General features: G+C 35.0%; 2 protein-coding genes across 5 annotated transcripts in view; one reads left to right on the forward strand and one right to left on the reverse strand.

Moving 5' to 3' along the window:
* The window catches only part of LOC106093040 (autophagy-related protein 16), a 552,907-nt gene that overhangs the window by 473,013 nt on the left and 55,161 nt on the right, over positions 1-24,733 (reverse strand). The window lies entirely within an intron of this gene.
* LOC106091383 (uncharacterized) overlaps positions 1-24,733 on the forward strand; it is a 152,402-nt gene that overhangs the window by 112,892 nt on the left and 14,777 nt on the right. The window contains exon 5 of the mRNA XM_059363191.1: positions 18,252-18,503. Coding sequence (XP_059219174.1) covers positions 18,252-18,503 — 252 coding nt within the window. The remainder of the gene's footprint in view (positions 1-18,251; positions 18,504-24,733) is intronic.

Genomic DNA, 24,733 nt, shown 5'->3' on the forward strand with positions numbered 1-24,733 from the left:
TACTATGCGAAGAGCCAACTTAAATATAAATAAAAATTATGCATTGCAATGAACTTCAATGTTACTTGGCGCTGCTGTTGGCTTTGGTTTCTTTGGTTTTTTTTGCAGTTCTTTTGCAGATGCTGTTATGCCACCAATAAATATGTTTTTCATGCGCATTTTTAGGACCTGCTGCTGTTTTAGTTGAATGTGCGTGCCGTTCTCTTTTACTTCTTTTACTTCTCCTTCTGATTGTTCAATAGACCATTTAAAGCGCTTCATATCAAACGTGATTTGTAAGGAGCGCACGCATTTGTTAGCAAATAGGTTAACTGATTTCAATGTTTGCTACTTGGGTGCCATAGCGAGAAAAAAATCCAAAGTCAAGATATTTTCTTTGAAGTCACTGCAGCCATAGGGAAACATTTTATAAAATGAATGATGAAAATTATCATTAAAAAAATTTATTTTTATATAAAATCTCTAAAACGAAAGACAAGATGTCTTCAAAATGTTTAGTGGATACCTTAACATTCGTTCAACATCTATCATGAAGATATCGAAAGACACTACTTGCCTTCATTGCAGATCAAATTTTAAGATATTAACAAGTAAGAGCGTGCTAAGTTCGGACGGGCCGAATCTTATATACCCCTCCAACATGGATCGCATTTGCCGAGTTCTATGCGCGGTATCTGTTTTCAGGCAAACAAAGAATATTGAATAAGAACTGTTTTGCTATTGGAGCTATATCAAGTTAGTCTGATTCGGACCAGAAATGAATTGAATGCAGAACATGTTATATTTCAGTCCATTCGGATAAGCATTGCCCCTTGTAGGGGCTCAAGGAGCAAAATCGAGAGATCGGTTTATATGGGAGCTGTATGAAGTTATACAATAGATCGATTCAGACCATATTGCATACGTATACTGAAGGCCACGGGAGAATCCGTTGTACACAATTTGTGCTAAATCGGATGATAATTGCGCCCTCTAGCGGCTCAAGGAGTCAAGATCCAAGATTGATTTATATGGCACCTATACCAGGTTATGGACCGATTTGCGCCATATTCATCACAGTTTTTGAAAGTCATATCGAAACACCTCACGTAAAATTTTAGCCAAATCGGATGATAATTGCGCCCTCTAGCGGCTCAAGGAGTCAAGATCCAAGATCGATTTATATGGCACCCATACCAGGTTATGGACCGATTTGGACCATACTTAGCACAAATGTTGGAAGTGATACCAAAACAACACGTGCAAAATTACACCTAAATCGGATAGGAATTGCGCCTTCTAAAAGCTCAAGAAGTCAAGACCCCAGATCGGTTTATATGACAGCTATATCAGGTTATGGACCGATTTCAACCATACTAGACGCAGTTATTGAAAGTCATAGCGAAACACGTCGTGCAAAATTTCATTCAAATCGGATAAGTATTGCGTCCTCTAGTGGCTCAAGAAGTCAAGACCCCAGATCGGTTTATATGACAGCTATATCAGGTTCTGAACCGATTTCAACCATACTCAGCACAGTTATTGGAAGTCATAATAAAACACCTCATTCAAAATTTCAGATACATCGGATAATAATTGCGTCCTCTAGTGACTCAAGAAGTCAAGATCCAAGATCGGTTTATATGGCAATTATACTAGGTTATGGACCGATTTGGACCATGCTTAGCACAAATGTTGGAAGTGTTACCAAAACAACACGTGCAAAATTACACCTAAATCGGATAGGAATTGCGCCTTCTAAAAGCTCAAGAAGTCAAGACCCCAGATCGGTTTATATGACAGCTATATCAGGTTATGGACCGATTTCAACCATACTCAGCACAGTCACAATAAAACACCTCATGCAAAATTTCAGCCAAATCGGATAAGGATTGTGCCCTCTAGCGGCTCAAAAAGTCAAAAGCCCAGATCGGTTTATATGGCAGCTATATCAAAACGTGGACCGATATAGCCCATTTACAATCCCAACCGACCTACACTAATAAAAAGTATTTGAGCAAAATTTCAAGCGGCTAGCTTTACTCCTTCGAGTGTTAGCGTGCTTTCGACAGACAGACGGACGGACATGGTTAGTACGACTTAAAATCTCATGACGATCAAGAATATATATACTTTATGGGGTCTTAGACGAATATTTCGAGGAGTTACAAACAGAATGACGAAATTAGTATACCCCCCTCCTGTGGTGGAGGGTATAAAAATCAATTTCTGTGTGTTTTTAGGTTTGTTTGTATGTTCCTTATAGACTCAGAAACGACGGAACCGATTTCTTGGAATTTCCACTGATGGTGCAGAATGATCCCATGGTAAAAATTGGGTACTAGATTTTTTGATATCTGAAGGGGGGCGGACGCTCCCCCTTACCCAAATTTTCAGAAACGCCAGATCTCCGAGATGGGTGATGCGATTTAAGCGAAATTTTGTGTGCTCTCTTAAAGCAAACCTAAAAACAAAAATTTGGTGTCCAAATTTCGGATGGGGCATCTAGGGGGGGGGGGGGGGGCTCCCCACCCCCAAAACCTACAAGATGTATAGATACACCAATCACGACAATATGGGACTCAAATGAAAGGTATTTAAGATTAGAAAACGTGTCTGATATCCAATTGTCAGACCTAGTGCTAGGGGGACCACCCCAAACCCCAAAACAGCCCTTAATCGGACATATTTACCGACTATGGCAATATGGGACTCAAATGAAGGGTATTAGCAAGTAAAATACGACTCCGATATCCAAATTTGGGACAAAGTTTCTGGGGGTCAACCCCTTTCCCAAAACACCCCCCAAACAGAACTTATTTACTGACCATGGCAATATGAGGCTTAAATAAAAGGTATTTGAGTATAGAATACGAATCTGATATCCAGATGTGGGGCCAAGTGATTGAGGGGCCGCCTATCCCCGAGTACATACCCCAAAGAAGACAAATTTACGACCATAGCAATATGGGACTCAAATAAAAGGTTTTTGGAAGTGAAGCACAAATCTGATATCGATGTTCGGGAAAAGTATCTATGGGACCACCCCACCTCCATAACACCACCCAAATAGGAAGTATTTGCTGACCATTGCAATATGGGGCTCGAATAAGAGGCATTTGGGAGTAGAACACGAATCTGAAATATCTTTTCAAAGCCTAGTCGCTGAGTGGCCGCCCCATCACCCAAAACACCCACCAAACTGGTCATGTTTGCCGTCTAAAGAAAAATGGAGCTCAAATGAAGGGTATTTGGAACTAGACCATGAATCTGGCATTAACATTCGAGACCAACTATCTAGGGGACGCCCCACCACCGTAACAACCCCCAAGTAGAACGTATTTGCTCACCAAGACAATTTTGGGTCTTCAAGACAGTGGAGCTCGATATTTAAAGTTTTTAGGGCCATACCCCAAACCGGACATATTTGCTGCCTTTTTCAATAAAGGGTTTAAGTGAATGGTATTTGAGATTAGAAAACGAGTCTGATATCCAATTTTGAAAGGTATGGGGGAGTAGAGTGGAGGCCACCGTAGCGCAGAGGTTAGCATGTCTATGCCTATGACGCTGAACGCCTAGATTCGAATCCTGGTGAGACCAACAGAAAAAAATTTCAGCGGTGGTTTTCTCCTCCTAATACTGGCAACATTTGTGAGGTACTATGACATGTAAAACTTCTCCCCAAAGAGGTGTCGCACGCCGTCGGACTCGGCTATAAAAAGGAGGCCCTTATCATTAAGCTTAAACTTGAATCGGACTGCACTCATTGATATGTGAGAAGTTTGCCCCTGTTCCTTAGTGGAATGTTCATGGGTAAAATTTTGCAATTGGGGAGTAGAGCCACTTTCGGGACCAGTTTTCTAGGGGCGTACTCCCTTTCCCATAATAAACCACAAACAGCAATTATTTACGGACCATCGCAATATGGGGCTCAAATAAAGATACTTGGGAGTAGAATACGAATTTGATATCCAAATGTAGGACCATGAGTTTTAGGCATTTGATGAAAACGAATTTGATAACCGAACTTGGGGCTATGTGTTTGGGGAACGCCTCATCCTGTAAACTCCCTTCAAAACCAATGGCAATATGGGGTTTACAAAAATGGTATTTGAGAGAATAGCACGATGCTGATATTTTTTCAGGGCCAAGTGTCTGGGGGACCACCTCACCCCCGAAAATACAGATGGTACCAAATGATTGCATTATCAAAAAATCCACACATGGACAAAACAAAATTGGGTACATTTTTAGAAGAATCCAAAGTCATTAGCACCTAAGGATCAGATTAAATGAACTTAGCACATTTCTACTAGTTTTTGTTTTTAGCTTCATTTTATTCCTAGGGAATTGATTAGAATCGAACCAAATTTCCTATCACCCCATCATGTTTACCCTTTCTCCTCAGTTTTATTATTATTAGTTGTTATATTTATCAGGGCTAATCTTTTATTAATACATCCTTTGTGCGTGAAGCTTTCGCAAACGGACATAAAACAAAGGGCTTAACAGCCAGCCTTATGCAGCAACCGCATACTGGGCACCAAAAGCCATTGTTCACATGTGAAGTCATAAAATGACTTTTTTTTGTGGGATTTTGCACACATAGCTACTGTTTCCTCTGTGTTGTCTGTCTTGTTCTTTAAGACTTTTCCGCTTTTAAACTAAACTATTTTGAAGGCTTCCTCCGGTTTGCCATCGCAAGCAATTTGCCCTTTTTTCTCATAGGTTTCTTAGAGATTGCAGCAAAGTCATGGTGGATATGGTTTTATTTAAGTTTTTTTCTTATATTTTATACTTGTTATAAACGAACATCTATGTTAACAAGGTGTTTTTTATATGGTGTATATGGTCTCAGGTGTAATTAATTATAGATCGGTTGGCAGGATATGATTGTGGAAATGAATGGAAAGCAAATCAAATATGACATTAAGAAGGAAATTCGAGACGAAATTTGTTTCTATGTAAACAAATGTAAAATAAAAAAAAGTAAATAAAATAAAATAAAATAAAATAAAACAAAATAAAATAAAATAAAATAAAATAAAATAAAATAAAATAAAATAAAATAAAATAAAATAAAATAAAATAAAATAAAATAAAATAAAATAAAATAAAATAAAATAAAATAAAATAAAATAAAATAAAATAAAATAAAATAAAATAAAATAAAATAAAATAAAATAAAATAAAATAAAATAAAATAAAATAAAATAAAATAAAATAAAATAAAATAAAATAAAATAAAATAAAATAAAATAAAATAAAATAAAATAAAATAAGATAAAATTAAATAAAATAAAGTAAGATAAAATTAAATAAAATAAAATAAAAAAAAATAAAATAAAAAATAAAAGAAAAGAAATAAAAAATGTTTCTTTAGATTTTATTTGTTTTCATTCCAATCTATGAAAAGAAAATGTTTTGAAAATTTTTACTTTTGGAGAAATTTTTTGGCACTTTTGTCTTAAGCAAAAAATTCTCGGAAACTATTTTGTTTGAGGAAATTTATTAAAATATTAAAGCAAGACAGACATTTTTTTGACAATTTCGTGGACATTTTTTTCGTTAGAAAAAATTGTTCGAGACTTTTTTAAGGTTTATGATGGATTGAGTGAGTTGGGAATGACTTCACACCTATTAATTTTTTAACTACATTTAGCGACGAATTGTATCTAATGGTATCAGAAAGTCCAAAAACAACTTCCTTACTATTTCAAAATTAATTTCTTTGATATTTACAAAAACTTAAAAAAAAATCTTGTCATTTAGTGCAAATATCTTTTTAAAGTTTAGAAACCCACCATTGAAATTTAAAAAAAAAATCCTTTACATTTAGAAAATGTTCTCTTAAATTTAAAAAATTTTCCCTTAAATATAGAAATTTTCCCTTAGATTTAGAAAATTTACCCATAAATTTAGAAAATGTTTTCTTTAATTAAGAAAATTTTCCCTTAAATTTAGAAAATTTTCCCTTAAATTAAGAAAATTTTGCTTAAATTCAGAAAATTTTCTTTTAAATTTAGAAAAGTTTACTTGAAATTAAGGGAAACTTCTTTAAAAATCTTCTGGCTTTCCTTTCCAATGTGCAAAAGAAATCTCCGATCATTGAGCTCGTCTCGAAAGAGAGAACAAACGGAAAATTGTAAAATTAAATGATCTTCATCCTAACAGGTAAAAAATTTGAAAATAAAAACTTCGGCGGAACCTGGCCGGGATTTAAACCTAGGCATACGGAGCAACAACGAAAGCCGTTGCCGTTATATAGCGTACGAAGCCATCAATATATATAGCTGCCATATAAACCGATCTCGGATCTTGACTTCTTGAGCCACTAGAGGGAGCAGTTCTTATCAGATTTGGCTGAAATTTTGCAGGACGTGTTTTGTTATGACTTCCAACAACTGGATCAAATCGGTCCACAACATGATATATTGGGTTGCCCAAAAAGTAATTGCGGATTTTTTAAAAGAAAGTAAATGCATTTTTAATAAAACTTAGAATGAAATTTAATCAAATATTCTTTTTTTACACTTTTTTTCTAAAGCAAGCTAAAAGTAACAGCTGAGAACTGACAGAAGAAAGAATGCAATTACAGAGTCACAAGCTGTAAAAAAATTTGTCAACACCAACTATATGAAAAATCCGCAATTACTTTTTGGGCAACCCAATAGCTGCCATCTTGACTTCTTGAGCCACTAGAGTCCGCAATTCTTATCCGATTTGGCTGAAATTTTACATGACGTGCTTTTATATATCTTTCCAAATATGGTTTAAATCGGCCCATAACCCGATGTATAAACTGATCTGGGATCTTGACTTCTTAGCCTCTAAAGAGCTCAATTATTATTCGATTTGGCTGAAATTTAGTACAACGGCTTAACCCATGACAAACAAATTTCTTAAAATTTAAAAAAATTTGCTTGTATTTAGAAAAATGTCTTTGAAATTTGGAAAATTTACTTGTAATTAGGAAATTTTCTTTGAAACTTGGAAAATTTTCTTTGAAATTTGGAAAATTTCCTTTGAATTTAGAAAAATTTCCTTAATTCACAATACATGATTGGCATTCTATTTTGCAGAAATATGTAGGTAAAATTGAATTGAAATTGAAAAATTGAAATTTTGCTAAGAAAGAAGAAAATTCACTTTAGAGAAATTTTTTTTAAAAATTCAGGATTTAGGGAAAATTTCATTAAAATTTTGTCATTTACGATTTTTTAATTATTTTCCTTTCTTCTGTCTTATTGAAATTTCATGTAAAAACACACACTTCTTAGGAGAACATTTCATTGAAATTTTGTCTTTAGAGAAAATTTTATAAGATTTTTGAAAATGTTTACTTTAAAAAAAATTTTTAGAAATTTTGGGTTTTAGAGAAAATAGTGTAACGAGTAAAAATCTAAGCTAATTTAAATACATTCCAAATAGAAAAAAATGTGGCACTCCTTTTTCATAGCCAACCACTTATTCATAATGCACATAATGAGGTCTTGCAGAAAAATTGATTTTCCATTTTAGAAATGCAAAAAAAGGCAATCCAACTTCTTTTCAATTACACAAAATTTTACTATCACAAAATTCTAAAGAACAACCTCAGATCACTAACTGATTAACCTAAAATAGAAACCAAGACTAGCATGTCTAAGTAGCTAAAGCATACCAAAATGATTGCCTAATGTCAACTACAATTGCTTAGCCATCAATCATGGGAAAATATCATGGTCATGGTCTCTCTCTCTCTCTCTCTGTCTATAGAAAAACTGCTAAAATGCTCAATTGCCCAATATGTCGTTCAATATTTTAACAACAATACCAAAAATATTGCGACTCCTAACAGAGCAGGTAAGAGCTTTCTTAGGGGCACTTCATATCACTGCAATTGCAACATGGGCTAATCAATGCAAACATCATCAAGGCTCAATTTCTAACTGAGATTTTCATTGCACCAAACCCCATAAGCCATAAACATAATCAGCTTTAGTATCTAAAAGCAAACTACTCCAAACAAAAAAAAAAGAGAGACTACAAGTCAATAGGACTAGGAAACCAAAACGATTCAGATTCAATGGAAGTCCGAGTACAGTATATTTCCCTAAACAAGCAAAAGGCGTCCAAATCATCAGCAGAAATAGGAAAAAAAGGCAAGCGAAGAAAAAAAAACTTTAGGAAAACGGTTCTTAACGTCCTTGTACATAAAATGAACCAAATTTGTTTTGCTATGATGTTGGGTTTCATAGCTGTAGATTTTTTTCCAACTTTTTTGTAAGCTGTTATTTTGCTCCGTTTTTTGCGCTTCATGGAACATTTCAAATGTGGCCAACATCCATTTGGTGGCATGACCAACAACACCAAATGCCAATGAAGATGGCGATAAAGAAATGCGAAACGCGATTCAAGGAGCAGCAACAGCATGCAGCATGAAGGAAAATATGCCTATCAATGCTGCAACATCATGACAACTGCAAAACACACAACCACAAAAAAAAAACACACAGCACAAACGCCTTAAATAGAGGATTTTTATGCCAAGCAAAGATTGTCAATAACATTTATTTCTGTCAATTAAAAACAAAAGAAATAACAGCAAAAATTCAATGGGCAAAACTAAGAAAAAACCGAGCAAAATATTGTCAATTTTCTTTTTCTTCCACAGCTCCATCGATTCTGTTCTGGGCTGTTACAGTTCTTGTTTTCTGGCCACTTGCGTTAACAGCTAGCCGCCAAAAGGTGTCTTTTGGTGGCCAAACCATGGCTGCAAAATAACGCTGCAGATCGCCATCATCATCCTCATCATCGTCAGCACAATGACGACAATGTTGATGGGGGTAAAATGATATTTTCTGTGACCATCGTTGCCATTGCGCCATCGCGGCTGCGCTTTTTGGGTAATCAAAACTAAGCTGGTCCATTCCAATTGATTCCAAACTCTGTTCAACTCTTTACGTCTGTCCTATTGGTCTTAACTATTTCTGTGTTATTTTCTTGTCATTCCATATGAAATGAAACCAATAACAGCTACTCAGCTAGTCACTAACTGTCAAACAGAGCTTAGGCAATCTTTTGAATATCTTTCGCATATTACAACTTAAAACTAGAACATTCAAATAATGGTAGGAGGTGTGGAATGGTCTTAAACGGGATTACAGTTTAGAAGATTCCGAGGAGTTTACAAAGGCAAAGAAATATTTTTAGAAAGCTGGGAAAAGGATAAAAAAAGAATCAGACGTGTGATGAAAGTAGAGATAGAAGTAGAATAAGGATATAATTAGAATAAATGTAGAAGAAGAGGTAGAAGTACTAAAAGTAATGAAAGTAGTGGAAGCAGTAGAAGTATTATAAGTAGTAAAAGTAGCAGAAGTGGTAGAAGTAGTAGAAATAGTAGAAGTAATAGAAGTGCTAGAAGTGGTAGAAATAGTGAAAGTAGTAGAAATATTAGAAATAAAGAAGTAGTAGAAGTAGAAGTGGAAGTTGTATTATTAGTAGAAGAAGAACAAGTAGTAGAAGTATAAAAAGTAAAACTAAAGATCGGTATGAGTGACAGATGTAGCCAAATATGGTTCAATGGCAGTACACGGCTAATCTGTTTATATGGGAAAATATCAAAATATAGTCCGATATAGGCAATCTTCGAACTTAACCTGCCTATGGTAAAAAAAAATTATCTGTGAAAAGTTTCAGAAGTAGAAGTAGTAGAAATAGTAAAAGTAATAGAAATTGTAGAAGTAGTAGAAGTGGTAAAAATAGTGAAATTGGTTGAAGTAGTAGAAATAGTAGTAATAGTGGAAGCAATTGAAGAAGTAGAAGTTATAGAAGTAGTAGAAATAAAAGTAGAAGTAATAGAAGTAGTAGATGTAATAGAAGTAGTAGAAATAGTAGAAATAGTAGAAGTGGTAGAAGTAATACGAGAAAAAGAAATAGTAGAAAAAAAAGAAGTAGTAAAATAAGTAGAAGTAATGGAAGGATCGAAGTTGTAAAAGCAGTAGAAATAGTAAAAGTAATAGAAAAAATAGAAGTAGAAGAAACAGTAGAAGTAGTAAAAGTGGTAGAAATAGTAGGAGTAATAGAAGTGGTAGAAATAGTATTGTTATCTCATATCTTATATCCGTGCCATATATGGTCCAAATCGGTCCATTTCTTAATATAGGCCCCGTATAGACCCATCTCCCGATATTAGATCTTAGGCCCAAAAAAGTCGCATTTATTACCCGTTGTCGCTGAAATTTTAAACAGTGAGATATATTGGACCTATGACTGGCCGTACCAATTATAGTCCAGATCGGATCATAGTTGTATGCAGCTATCATATATACCGATCTTCCGATTTAAGGTCTTAGGTCCATGCAAGCGACTAAGCTGAAATTTGGCACAGCGTGTGGTGCTAAAATCTACGACATACCTGCCGAAAAAGGGCAAAATCGGCCTATATTTTTATATAGCCCCCATATAGACCATTTTTTAACCGTTTTCGCTGAAATTTAAAGCAGTGAGATTTATTGGATATATGATCCAAATCGTTCTATATCTTAATATAGCCCCTTATAGACCGATTCCCGATTTGAGCTCTTAGGCCCACAAAAGTCGCATTTTTTAGCCGATTTTGCTGAAATTTTAAACAGTGAGATATATTGGACTGCTCGGTGACCGTGCCAAGTATAGTCCAGATTGAACCATTGTTGGATATAACTGTCATATACGCCGTTCTCCCGATTTAAAGCCATACAAATTGCATTTATTACCCGATTCCGCTGAAATATGGCATAGTGAATTATGATCCCCGGCATCCGTGCCGCATATGGTCCAAATCATTCTATTTCTTAATATAGCCCCCATATGGACCGATCTCCCGATTTAGGCACATGAAATTTATTACCCAATTTTACTGGAATTTGAAACAGTGAAATGTATTGGACCTATCGTTGACCGTGCCAACTATAGTCTAGATCGGACCATTGTTGTATATAGCTGTCATATACACCGATCACCAGATTTAAGGTTAGGTCCATACAAACCGCATTTATTAACCGATTTAGCTGAAAAATGGCATAGTGAGTGGTGTTATGATACCCGACATACATGGCGTATATGATCCAAATCGTTCTATATCTTAATATAGCCCCTACATAGACCGATCTCCCGATTTTAGGTCTTAGGCACATGAAAGTCGGATTTATTGCCCGATTTTGCAGAAATTTTAAACAGTGCAATGTATTACACCTCTCGAAGACCATACCAAGTATAATCCAGATTGGACCATTGCTGGATATAGCTGTCATATATACCGATCTCCCGTTTAAAGGTCCTAGGTCCATACGAACCGCATCTATTAACCGATTTTGCTGATATTTGGCACAGTGAGTGGTGTTATAATCCCTGACATCTGTGTCGTACAAATCGTTCTACATCTTAATATAGCCCCATATGAACCGATCTCCCGATTTAGAGTCTTAGCCTTATAAACTTCGCATTTAAAATTTTAGCCTTATAAACTTCGCATCTGAAATTTGAAGCAGTGAGGTATATTGAACCTCTCGTAGACCATGCCAAGTATAGTCTAGATCAGGCCATTGTTGGATATAGCTGTCATATACACCGATCTCTTGGTTTATTGTCATAGCCCATACAAGCCGTATTTATTGCCCGAATTCGCTGAAGTATAACCTCTGCGCAACGGTGGGCTCCCTCTGCTCTCCTCTTCACAACTTTTGGCTATACACCCAAATTTAGCCAGATTTCTTTTCAAAATATTCCTTTTGAATGCATTCACCTCATTTATTACAACACCCTCGCATTGCTTATCTTATTGAACGCTTCTGTGTGGTCTCGTTTGGCGATGATGTTCAACCAAATACCAAGCGAAAAAAAATTCTTCAGAATTGCTGTTTTAAGAAACTTTTGATTTTATCGCATGATGTTGCATGCCAAATAATGTTCAAGTTTTTTTTGTGTTTCTGCTATGCTATAGCTAAACCACTTTACTACTCAGGAAAATGGTATTTTGGGCAACTAGCGACACTTAAAGCATGCTCAAAAGGAAGCCCAAGCAAAAAAAAACCTGCAAACGCCTACATGAAAATCCAAGATACTGACTTCAATGATGTGGTTAAAAGCTGAACTTATTTTACATCACAAATAATCAAATTCATGGGCAGTTGCTATGAGGAGGGTAATATAATTAAATTTAAAACTAGAGGCTTATAGTGGACGCCTATAAGTAGGCAATAATTTTTTAATTAATAAGAAACTGCATGGGATAGGCTTTACAGAAATTAAAAAAAAAGATAAAAAACGTTTGCCTAAGGGGGGATATATTAAACAAAAAATGTTAAATGAATTGAAATTAAACAAATTACTGGAAGAAATATCAGTAGACACCTATAGGAGGGATTTATTATTATACCTTGCATAATAGTATGGAAGAGGGTATACGAAATTCTTCATCTCGTTTGTATTTCTTTGAAATATTAATATGAGACCCTTCAAAGTATACATATGCTTGAACATCTTAACATTATAATTCGATATAGTCGAGTCCGTCCGTTTGATCGTCTGTCTCTTCGTCTCTGAGTTGTCTGGTCGTCTCTGAGCATTTAGAAATTGTAATTTTGAGCTGAACTTGTTCACAGTTTTTAACTGATTTGGCTAAATTTTTCCGTGTAGCCTTCTATTGTGACTTCTACTATGTATGTCGAGTATGAAAGGAATCGGTCTATAGCATGACCGATTCCTCTCCCAAGATTTAACTTTTTGAGTATTTCAAGAGCACTTAAAGGGGGTGTTCTGCTAAGACTTCGAACATCTTTATCAACTTTGGTCTGAATCGGTCAACAGCCTGAAGTAGCTCCCAAATAAACCGTTCTTTCAAGAATTGCAAGACGACTGCAAGAGTAACTTAATGGTCAAATCGAATTCAGCGGACGCCTATAAATAGGCAATACTTTTTAATTATTCTAACCAGACTCTTAAAATAAATAAAAAAATTTAAATAAATAAAAAATAATTAAAATAAACAAAAAATAATTAAAATAAATACAAAAAATATACAAATATTAAATAAAATTCCCCAAAGGGTGTAAAATAAATTTGCAGTAAAAAAATTCTTTATGAGTTAGAAAGAAATATCCCCTGTTTAACTCATCCCCATTATCCTTATCCTTTAGTCAATCGAGAAAACAATGTGGCATTGCCTTTGTTTTATATTCAATGAATTGTTTCTTTGATTTCACTTTACAGTCAATAAATTATCAATTTCAATGGTCAACTACCATGTCTAAGCGGCACACCTCCAATTACAGTCACAACCCAAAGGAAAAACACATTTCTCATCATTTGATATGGTGAAGCCAAAAAGGGCCTTATCATGATTTTAAGGCAACAATGTTGCATGTAATGAAAACATAACACTGCAAAACACTCCCTTTCTAAAGTATTCGCAAGTCTACCATATATTTTAGTAGTGGTCAATAAAATTTAGCCTTAAGCCTGGAAATAAAAAAATATTTCCTCTAAAAAAACCAAAACGAAAACAAAGACTTACAACAAATCACATAATAGTTCGGATTGTGAAAAAAAGAAACCGTACAATTGTAAGCTCTGTTTATAGTATTTCAGACGTTCGATGATCTATTTCCCTTAAAGAACAACATAAATCAACACCACAACACAGTTGCACATGCGCAGAAACTATGCCCACATATGAAGCTGAAGGATATTTTATAGTTTTCAGCACACCTCAAGTGCCAACACGTTTATAGAGCCATAATTTATATTTATTTTGAAAAATCGTACTCTAGACTAGGATTATGAAAGCGAAGGTTAATGCTCGTAGCAATTTGGGACAGTGGGTGAATGGTTTTTCTTAAGACAAAATTACCAAGAATTTCTTTATCAAATTTTCTTAAGGATCAAATATTCAGAAAATTTCCTCTAAAGACAGAATTTTGCGAGAAATTTTTCTTGAAGACACTATAAAACCATTAAATGTTCTAGTAGAACAAAATTTTCACTTAAAAGCATAATTTCAAAAAAAAAAATTTCAAAAATAAAATTTCGAAGATAGTTGTCCTTTCCAGGAAAGGAAATCAGCCCAAGAAAAACCCTGGATGACCGGAGAGATCCCCAATATTGGGAAAGGGGACCGCAAACTTTTTAGAAGAGCATGTATATGAATACAATAAAATTACCAGAGCGGCAAAACATCCCTCCTGGAAGCTTTTCTGCGAACAGGTGGATAGCGGTAATGACGCCGACAAGATGAAAAAGTTTCTCTCAAAAACTCATGTCCACACAGAAACTTTAGTAGAGAGCAGTGACAACGGAGGACATGTTGAGGCTTTTGATAAAAACCCATTTTCCACAGGATACGACGGGACTCACGAAGACACCGGAATCTTGGAATAATGAGGTTGATTAAAGGCTTTTCATAATAGGATTTATGGTCAAGGAAGCCTTGAGGAGTTTCGAACCATTTAAGTTTCCCGGACCTGATGGAATATTTCTGGCGTTACTACAGAAGGAAGCAGACTTGCATTTACTCCGAAAGCCTGCAGAAGTCAAGGGTGGTACTTATACCCAAGCCCGACAAGGCAAGTTATACGACACCAAAGGCCTACAGACCTAAAAGCCTTACGTTCTTTCTACTCAAAATTATGGAACCTATTGTGGACACCATGATAAAGAGTAGGACATCCAGCGAACTGCTCAAATACAAACAGCATGCCTATGTATGGGAGGATTGATATTCGCACCATCTTTACAAACTAACATAACTTCCAACAATAATTTTCCCTAAAGACAAAATTTCACGAAAAATTTCCCTAAAGACAAAATTTCAAGAAATTTTCCCTAAAGACAAAATTTCAAGAAACTTTCCCTAAAGACAGAATTTTAAGAAATTTTACCCAAAGACAAATTTTAAAAAAATCTCCCTAAAGAAAAAATTTCAAGAAAATTTCCCTAAATTTCAAGAAATTTTCCCTAAATTTCAAAAAATGTTACCTAAATTTCAAGAAATTTTCCCTACATTTCAAGGAATTTCCTAAAGACAAAATTTCAAAAAATTTTTCCTAATGACAAAATTTTAAGAAATTTTTCGTAAAGACAAAATTTTAAGTAATTTTCCCTAAAGAAAAAATTTCAAGAAATTTTCGGTAAAGACAAAATTTCAAGAATTTTCCCTAAAGATATAATTTCAAAACAGTTTACCAAAAGACAAAATTTTAAGAAATTTTTCATAAACACAAAATTATAAAAAATTTTACCTAAAGACAAAATTTCAAGAAACCTTTCGTGAAGACAAAATTTGAAAAAATTTTACCTAAAGACAAAATTTCAAGAAATTTTCCCTAAAGACAAAATTTTAAGAAATTTTTCCTAAAGACAAAACTTCAAAACATTTTTCCTAAAGACAAAATTTTAAGAAATTTTCCCTAAAGACAAAATTTTAAGAAATTTTCCCTAAAGACAAAGTTTTAAGAAATTTTTCCTAAAGACAAAATTTTAAGAAATTTTTCCTAAAGACAAAATTTTAAAAAATTTTTCCTAAAGACAAAATTTTAAGAAATTTTTCCTAAAGACAAAATTTTAAGAAATTTTTCCTAAAGACAAAATTTTAAAAAATTTTCCTAAAGACAAAATTTCAAGAAATTTTCCCTAAAGAAATTTTTCCAAAAACCAAAATTTCTAAGAAATTTTTCATTAAGACAAATTTTTTTAGCAAATTGACAAAATTTTGTAAAAATTTTTAAATTATTTTTTAAGCAAATGTTTCGAAGAAATTTTTTCTAAGCAATATTTTCAAAAAGTTTATCTAAAAATTAAATTTTAAGGCCATGCATTTTGCTATTGCTATTACAACTTCTACACTTAAAAACACCCATGACATTTCAAAATCTCCCATTGTTCACAATCAAACACATCTCGATGACCTTGTGCCTTTTTATCTCTTGGGGGCAAAACGTCAGTTGGTATCAAGAGTAAAACAAAGGATGCGCACCGCAAACTTTACAATGCTGCGAACACGTATCACTGCATTTTATTTAAAATTAAATTGGCAATTATGATGAGTGGCACTTTAGTATGCAACAACCAATGAGAAAAAAACTATGAAAAACAGGATTTCCAAACTGGTAATTAGGGCTGTGTGATAGACCTCAAATGTATATGCATTTTTTAAAACTTTATTTTGTCCTTAATATAAAACAGCCCGAATGATGAATTTAATTAATTTTAGACCATGGCCATGGCAATGATTTATTTTATTTTAATGGGAAAAATCGCAACACGTTCTGGCGAGAAGTTTAAAATTGAGTCATTTAGATTTTTGATAAGATTAATTGGGACGGTGGATGGATGCTCTATATTTAGATAAAAGCGGGCAAGCGTGCCATAGAAGCAAGCAAGGTTTGAACTTCAATGAGAAGACATTACAGAAGGGAAAAGAAAAATTACCAAAATTTTAATAAAAAAAATTAAGTACAGATTTCGATAGACAGACGGACGGACGGACGGACATGGCTAGATCGACTTAAAATGACATGTCGATTATGATTTTATATATTTTATGGGGTCGACGAATATTTCGAGGAGTTACAAACAGAATGACGAAATTAATATACCCCCATCCTATGGTGGAGGGTATAAAAATATATTTTTTTTTCACGTAACCAACATGCAGGGGATGTCCCCTATATATGCAGTGCATTGCGTTGGCAATTAGGAAAGTTAAGGGTTGGAGGGGGGAAAGAGGGAGTAGTGTTTATGGATATTCGTCTTAAACTTCTGAACGTCAATGTCGGTGGGAAAGACATTAGCCGGAAGTCGATTCCACATACGAATGGTTCGGGCGAAAAATGAATTTTTGTCGGTAGTGTATGGTTCGATGGACGGTGGTGGACAATTACAAACGGGTGTGAGTTCCTGCCAAGTCTTGTATTCCTGGTGAACATCCTAACTTTAGGGATTGCAAATTTTGCCCATGAACATTCCACTAAGGAACAGGGGCAAACTTCTCACATATCAATGAGTGCAGTCCGATTCAAGTTTAAGCTCAATGATAAGGGGCCTCCTTTTTATAGCCGAGTCCGAACGGCGAGCCGCAGTGCGACACCTCTTTGGAGAGAAGTTTTACATGGCATAGTACCTCACAAATGTCGCCAGCATTAGGAGGAGAAAACCACAGGTGAACATTTTTTCTGATGGTCTCGCCAGGATTCGAACCCGGGCGTTCAGCGTCATAGGCGGACATGCTAACCTCGGCGCTACGATGGCCTCCAGGGGTTACCTCCATCAGGGATAAGAGGACGAATATCCCTGGAACACACGTCATGGCTTTCAGCGTCATAGGCGGACATGCTAACCTCGGCGCTACGATGGCCTCCAGGGGTTACCTCCATCAGAGATAAGAAGACGAATATCCCTGGAACACACGCCATGAAAATAACGATAGAGCAATACAACGCTATCCACATTCCGACAATGTTCAAGAGAAGCAATCGAGTGGGATACCCTTCTGTCCCCAATCAACACCATCGCTCTCCGGATGATTTTTAAGCTCCTGCCCATATATGAGAGTTGTATTCCATACTCAGCCTGATGTAAGTAGTATAGACATTGAGAAGATCAGAAGAGGTGAAATATTTCATGCACCGTTTAAGAAAGCCCAAACACTCAAATGCTTCTTTCGACACTTCGAATACGTGTTTTGATCAACATACATCAGATTGTATCTTCATGCCCAGAACATCAAGAGCATCTGATTGTTCAATATCTCTACCATTGATAGCTATCGACGATTGAAGTGGGTCAGTGAATCGCTTGTGAGACAAGAAACATCACTGCGCCTTCTGTGCGTTAAAGTCTTCTCTGTTCATTCTACCCCACTCGGAAATGGCCAACAAATCCTGGGAGAGCGTCTCTTCCACAAAGCGCCTTCTGTCCACGATTTCTTGTGGACTCGACCTATTGTCGAATGAATATGAATGACACAGACTACTGTCATCGGCAAATGTGTAGACTGGATACGAAGTCTGACCCAATAGATCGTCAACTATATTTTTATATTTTATTACAAAAAATCTTAAATCTTAATGAAAGGGGTAGATTTTTTTAACAAAAATGTCTCGAAATCATTGCCTTCTGCAGCGGCAATCCTTTTCCAACCATACTAAAATTTAAACCAAATATTTCAGCATAATTTATAATCAAACTAGAGAAAATTCCTTCACATTTTAATGCCAACTTTTCCCACTTCTTTCCTTTTTTTTTCTTTGCAGATCGGCAAATTATTATCGTGCTACAAATATTTGTGAATTGTCTGAAATGGATCGCATTACGTTGGCAGGCACAAGTGCATTCCAAAGCCAAGATGGCATCGATTATCTGGAGAACAATTGCGCCGAAGAACCAAATAAATTATGCGAGTTCAAGCGTTTGTCGGGCAGAATATTGAAAACGGTCGATTCAGTATATCAGGATGTTGGCAGCATTGATGAGTGCCGTGATTTGTGTATAAACTCACCATATAGGTAAGTAAAAGCAAACTACAACAAAATACAAAAGGACTACACTGAAAAGAAATTTTTCCTAACTTTAAAGATTCGAGCCAGAGATTAGCAAACTTAATTTAAAGATGAAAAACTGTTTAAGGGAACATCCTCATTGGTGAAAAATATTTTCCTTTATATTAATGATGTTTAATTGTAAATGGTAGGTTTCATAAATCCTGAACTTTGCGTCTTGGTATTAAAGACAAAAATCTTAAATGAAATTCAAAATATCGTTAAAAGTAAGGAATTTTACCTTGGGATAAGATAACAGTGAACTGTAGTAAAAAAAGCAAAATAGTCTTAGAAATAGAAATGTTTTATTTTTTTAAGTTAAGATTCTAAAAAAAGAATTTTTCAAAAAATAATATGTGGACAGTCATCTTTGAAGTAAAATGAGAATCAATCAGCGATTACATTTTGAAACGGATGCTCATGTTCGTTAGTAAATACGAAATTCAATTTAAAGATAGCATCTTTTTTTTAAGTTTTAGTTCTTTCGCTCATTTTCATTGCTAAAATCCTTCGAATAAGAAAAAAATCTTAAATTGTGGGCCCACTTCTTTTTTCAGTGTCAAATAATGAGCATCACTTATATGATGATGATTGTTGTATTCATTATGAAGAATGCATTTTTTTTCTCTTCGCCATACTCATGATGATGACCATAATATGGCCTATAAAGAGGACATTGACGATGGCTAAAACTAGGTAGTGGTTGGGTACAAACGTTTAATGTGATTAGAAATAATACTGTGCGATATCGTTAATATAGTGGTAGTTAAACTGCACTTCCAACTGGTAGCTGGTGCCGATGATGATGGCAATGATGATGCCATAGCCACAACGGGCCCATCATTCAAAGCAGGCTTTAGAACTGGTGCATACACAGCGTTTGGGAAAAGTGTGCGTGTGTGTGTGTAGGCCCACAAATTTCATTTTGCACCTTGGCAATGAGGTGATTCAAACAAACAGGTTGTTTGCAAGGGACATTGGCGTATAAAAAGAGAGATAGAGGGCCTAGACCCCCAAGTTAAAAAACAAAATGGAATAAGAAGAAAATAGCCAGATTAAGTTTTGTTTTAAACAACAATGTACCCCAATTATGAAAAAATTTAGGAACAGTATTTTATTGCGATTAAATTTAAAGCACATTACGACTATCTTCTTATGTATAAAAATCAATCTGTGTTTGCTTGTCGGTTTGTTTGTCTATGGACTCAAAAACGGCTGTACCGATTCTTCTTAAAATGTGCACAGATGGTGCATATTGATCCCGTGGTGAAATTACTAAATTTTTGGTTATCTGAAGGGGGGGCGGACCCTCCCCCTTAACGCAATTTTCAAAAACGCCAGATCTCGGTGATGGATGTTGCGATTTAAGCGAAATTTTGTATGCTTTCTTATAGTAATCCAAAAAACAAAAATTTTATATCCAACTTTCGGTGGGGTACCTAGGGGGGACGCCCCACCCCCAATAACTACTAAATATATATATAGACCAATCACGACAATATGGGACTCAAATAAAAGGTATTGAAAATTAGAGAACGTATCTGAAGTCCAATGGTCGGACCAAGTGTAAGGGGGACCACTCCCAAAACACTCCAAAATTTTACATAGCAGCAAATATTGTTAATTTTTATAGAAAAAAAAGTAGCTCTTTTCAGCAGGAGATACAAGTTGCCAAGAGTGGCACCTGTCCTCTTCGGAGAAAATAATATTCCATTTACAAAAAGCGCAAAATACCTGGGTGTTTTGCTGAACAGGATATTGAACTTCTAATCCAGCATTTTGGAAAGGACAAGAAAGGCAACTCTTGCCTTATACACCTGCAAGAGAGCCTTTGGCAAAAGTTGGGGGTTTAGACCACGTGTCATGCTTTGGCTATATACTGCAGTTATCAGACCTATTATGCTATATGGTGTTGTGGTCTGGTGGACGGCACTTCTAAAGTCCACCTACTGCTCAATACTTAAAACCTTTCAGACCTGAAAAAAAAAAACTTCCACCGATTTGTATGAAATTTTCAGCAGGTGCTTATTTTTGTGCCATAGTTATGTGAAAAATACAAAAGAAAAATTTTCGATCCCTGGATTCTAACGAGTCTAACACAATCAAAGCTTTTCGGTTTTTAACTGTAAATAAATATTTGGAATATTTATGACACATTTAAGTCAGATAGCACGAACGTGTACGAGGGTTCTGAAAGCCGTAACCGGATCCAAAGGATGACTTGTTTGTGCATCACAGCCGCATTGAGGATGACACCATCTGATGCACGGAATTCAATGCTACATCTTATGCCTCTGGACATTGTGGCCAGAAAAATTGCTGCGACCACTGCCATGAGACTAAGAGAGCTTTCCCATTGGTCATGTGGCGGCTACGGACACTGTGCAATCCTTGATGCAATATCCAGGCAGTGTGGATTACACCCTAAAAGAACCGCTTTTTGATAAAAAGTACTGTACCACTATTGCTGGTAGAACCGATTAGAACTACGATATCCCTGGTAACAGAAGTTCATAGACTGCTATATGGATAGTTGCGAACTAAAAGACCAGGTGAGCTATGGGATGTACTCTAAAGATCTTGAAGTGGTCATATCGCAAAGGTTACCCGACCACTGCAGTGTGTATCAAGCGGAGATCCTAGCAATTAAGGAAGTGGTGGAATAGCTAAGATATAATGTCATTACGACGATTGGCATTAATATTTTCTCAGACAGCCAGGCAGTCTTTAAATCCCTGGAGAACGTATTTCTGAACATAAAAACCTCCTTCGACTGTCGCAGATCTCTTAACAAGATAGCTGAACAGTTCAAAATTCACTTGTTCTGCGTGCCAGGCGACAGAGCTATCCAAGGGAATTGTAAAGCAGACGAGCTTGCGAGACTAGGAACTACCCTACACACTCCAGTGTTACTGGAACCTAGTATGCCTCTAGCGACATGTAAGCTAAGTTTTCAGGACCTGTCCCAAAGGACAACGAATTATAGATGGTCACAAAGATGGGGCTGTGAGCATTCCAAAACTATGTGGCCTAATCTAGACTTGAAGAGGTCTACCGCTTTGCTGTCATTGGCTACAACAGACGTCTCAGTCATTGTGTCCGTCATGACAGGTCACTGTCTAATCAGAAAACATGCTGACAGACTGAAGGTTGCCAGCATCGACTTTTGCAGAAGCTGTGAGGACATCGAAGAAGAAGAGACTATAGAACACCTTCTGTGTGTGTGTCCCGCACTAGCAGTCGGAAGGAGTTCCACATTAGGTTCTCATTTCTTTGAGAACCTGTCTGATTTAGCGGATGTGAACATTCGCAAGTTATTGGGCTTTTTAAAGCAATCTGCATGGTTCAACGATAGGAACTAGAAGGCTTCTTCCTTCTTCTGTTCCTGTGGTATGACAATGAACGAAAACGTCTAAGTGATTCTAATGGCAGACTGCCACTTAAACCTAACCTATATAAACAAAAAGTTTTCAAACAAAATCAGTAAACGTCTCATATCAAAAAAATCGATAAATGGTAGCTTATGTTAAACTATTCCATGTTGTATTTTTTTGAATAATTTCGATAACTACGCAAATTTTGATATAAAAATATTTTTCGAAACTTTATCGATATTTACCAAATTTGGTTACATTTAACGGCAAATTTGGTTAGAGTTATCGATAAAGCACGTTTTTCTAAATTGTTTCGATAACTGTCGATAAAACGACAATTTTGAAAAACACTTCAAAACAATTAAAAACTACCTAAAATGCTCTGTTAATGCAACTTTTGCTAAAGAAATAATTTTGCAAACATTATCGATATGTACCAATTGAATTTTTTTGCTTGAATGCAATTTTGAAAAAATTATCGATATTTAATGAAATTTTAAAAGAAAGTCTTTTCATTTCATTAAAAATGCATAATAAATTGCTGGTTTCGATGAAAGAAGGATTGTATAAAAATTTCAACTAACATCGACAAAATTTTCGATAATTATAAAATTTCATCGAAATTTTCGATTTACAGTAAATTTTGTTAAAAATATGGATTTTGATTAAATTTCAGGTGAATGAAAAATTATGCCAAATTATCTTTAATACAGAATAACCGTTAATAGAAGAGTTTGGAAGAATTATCGATAAATAGTTAATTGTAGATTTAAACTTAAAAAATTATTGATATTACAGAAAATTTTTAATGTTTTTTTCATTAAAAAAATGTTTAATAAATTGCTAGTATTAGTGATTGAAGGATTGAATAAACATTTCATCGAACATGAAAGAAAATTTTCGATAGTTGCCAAATTTTAACGAAAATTTTCGATTAAAAGAAAATTTAAATGAATTTTTAGATGTATTGTAAATATTGATGAAATTTTGGATGACTTGAAAATTTTGCCAAATTCTCTTCCATAGACAATGGCCGTTAGAAGAACATTTTGATAAAATTATCGATAAATGGTAAATTTTTCAACAAAACGAAATTTGAAAAATATCGATATTACAAGAAATTTCATCAAATTCACATATTATTTTTTTTTAATTATTAACTAAAAATTAATTAACGATAAACCTGAAAATGTCCGACGAACTACAATGTGAAGTTCGATAAATTCCAAATTTCGATAAAATTCTTAATAAATAGTATATTTTGATGAGTTTTCGCGATAACTTCGCGAAATTATCGTAGGGAAAAGAATGAACGATTAATGGAACATTTTGAGAAAATTATCGCTAAGTAGTAAATTCTAACATATACGATAAAAGCAAATTGTATATTCTTTTTCAAAAATGTTAGATGTATTGCAATTATCGATAAAAGCACTTTGAGTATAAATTTTCGAAGGATACCAACGAAGTTTTTGATAATTCCCAAATTATATTTGGCAAACATTTTCAGCTTTCCCAAGAAATTTTTCTCCCTACGCCCATGCACACAGGTTGCAACCGCTTTAGTGCTAAAACAGCTCTTGCTGTTTCAGTTGCAGCCGTTGATGTTGCTTTGTTTAGTTAACTTATGGCTTTGCTATTAGTTTTGGCCACAAATACATTATGGTCAAATTGTTGGCTTATTTACGATCACCTGGACGTGTCTCTCTCTCTCTCTCTAACTTTGAGGATGTGCGCACGCATTCAAAGGGGAAGTGGGAGGAGAGCATTCTTAAGCACAAAGAAACACTCGGGAGGATACCAAAAGTCTGCTGAACACTGAAATCCAGGAAGATCATAAAATTTATTATGCTCTAAGGTGTTCTCATTTTTTATGGCTTTAAAATCTTTGAGATTTTCTTTTTTTTTTTTTTTGAGGAAAGAATAAAAATTTATGACACAAAACCGAAACTCGAATTCTTTCAATCGAAGATCATCATCAGTGTGTAAGCGCATCGAGTTATTTTATAGCTTAACGGGAAGTGGACTTCATTGAATGGATGGATGGGCTGGGCAATGAGGTATTTCCAAACCACTTGTTGTAAATGAATGATTCATAAATTCAATGATGATGGTACAGTTTAAGCAGTTAACTGTTTTGCCAGCGGGGGTAATCCTAGAAGTATGCTCTATGGTAGAGGGAGAAAACAAAAAAACGCTTACGATGGGAAATTTCGTAGAGATGTATTACCAAGAGCGGAGATGTAATAAATAAGTCAACAGCATGTTTAGAAATGGTTTATATGGGCTAATCGTTTACTTAAACGGTTTTAAATCTTTGGCATTTACGATGAATGGTTATGGGATGCAATAAAGCCTAAAAGTATGCAATGCTCGTTGTAAATTTACATTAAAAATTTGATTTCTATGGAAAAAAAAATTAAAATTTTATTAAAATTTGAGTCCAAATTTTATTATTGAAGGGGGTTTCAATTTTGGCATTTGAGTTGAAAGGTTATGACGTACATTATAGCCTGAAGGTATGCATTTTTTTAAATTAACATATAGGATAGGTTGAAAGTGGGATGCAGATATTAATCCGCCCATGCCTCTATGGACATACCTTAAGCCTGTAATCGGCTTGGAAATAGAAACTCTAAGTTGGGAATTCCGTGCTACTAACAAATTCCTTAATTGTTGTCCATGCTACGACACTAAGTTGTTTCATGTCTGGTATTGTGTCCCCACCTAAGTGCCGGTTCTGTTAGCCGCGAATGCCGGGCAATGACATATGAAATGCTCCAACGTCTCATCATGTTCTCCACATTCCCTACACATGCTATC

The sequence above is a fragment of the Stomoxys calcitrans genome, chromosome 2 (assembly GCF_963082655.1).
Source record: "Stomoxys calcitrans chromosome 2, idStoCalc2.1, whole genome shotgun sequence".
NCBI lineage: Eukaryota > Metazoa > Arthropoda > Insecta > Diptera > Muscidae > Stomoxys > Stomoxys calcitrans.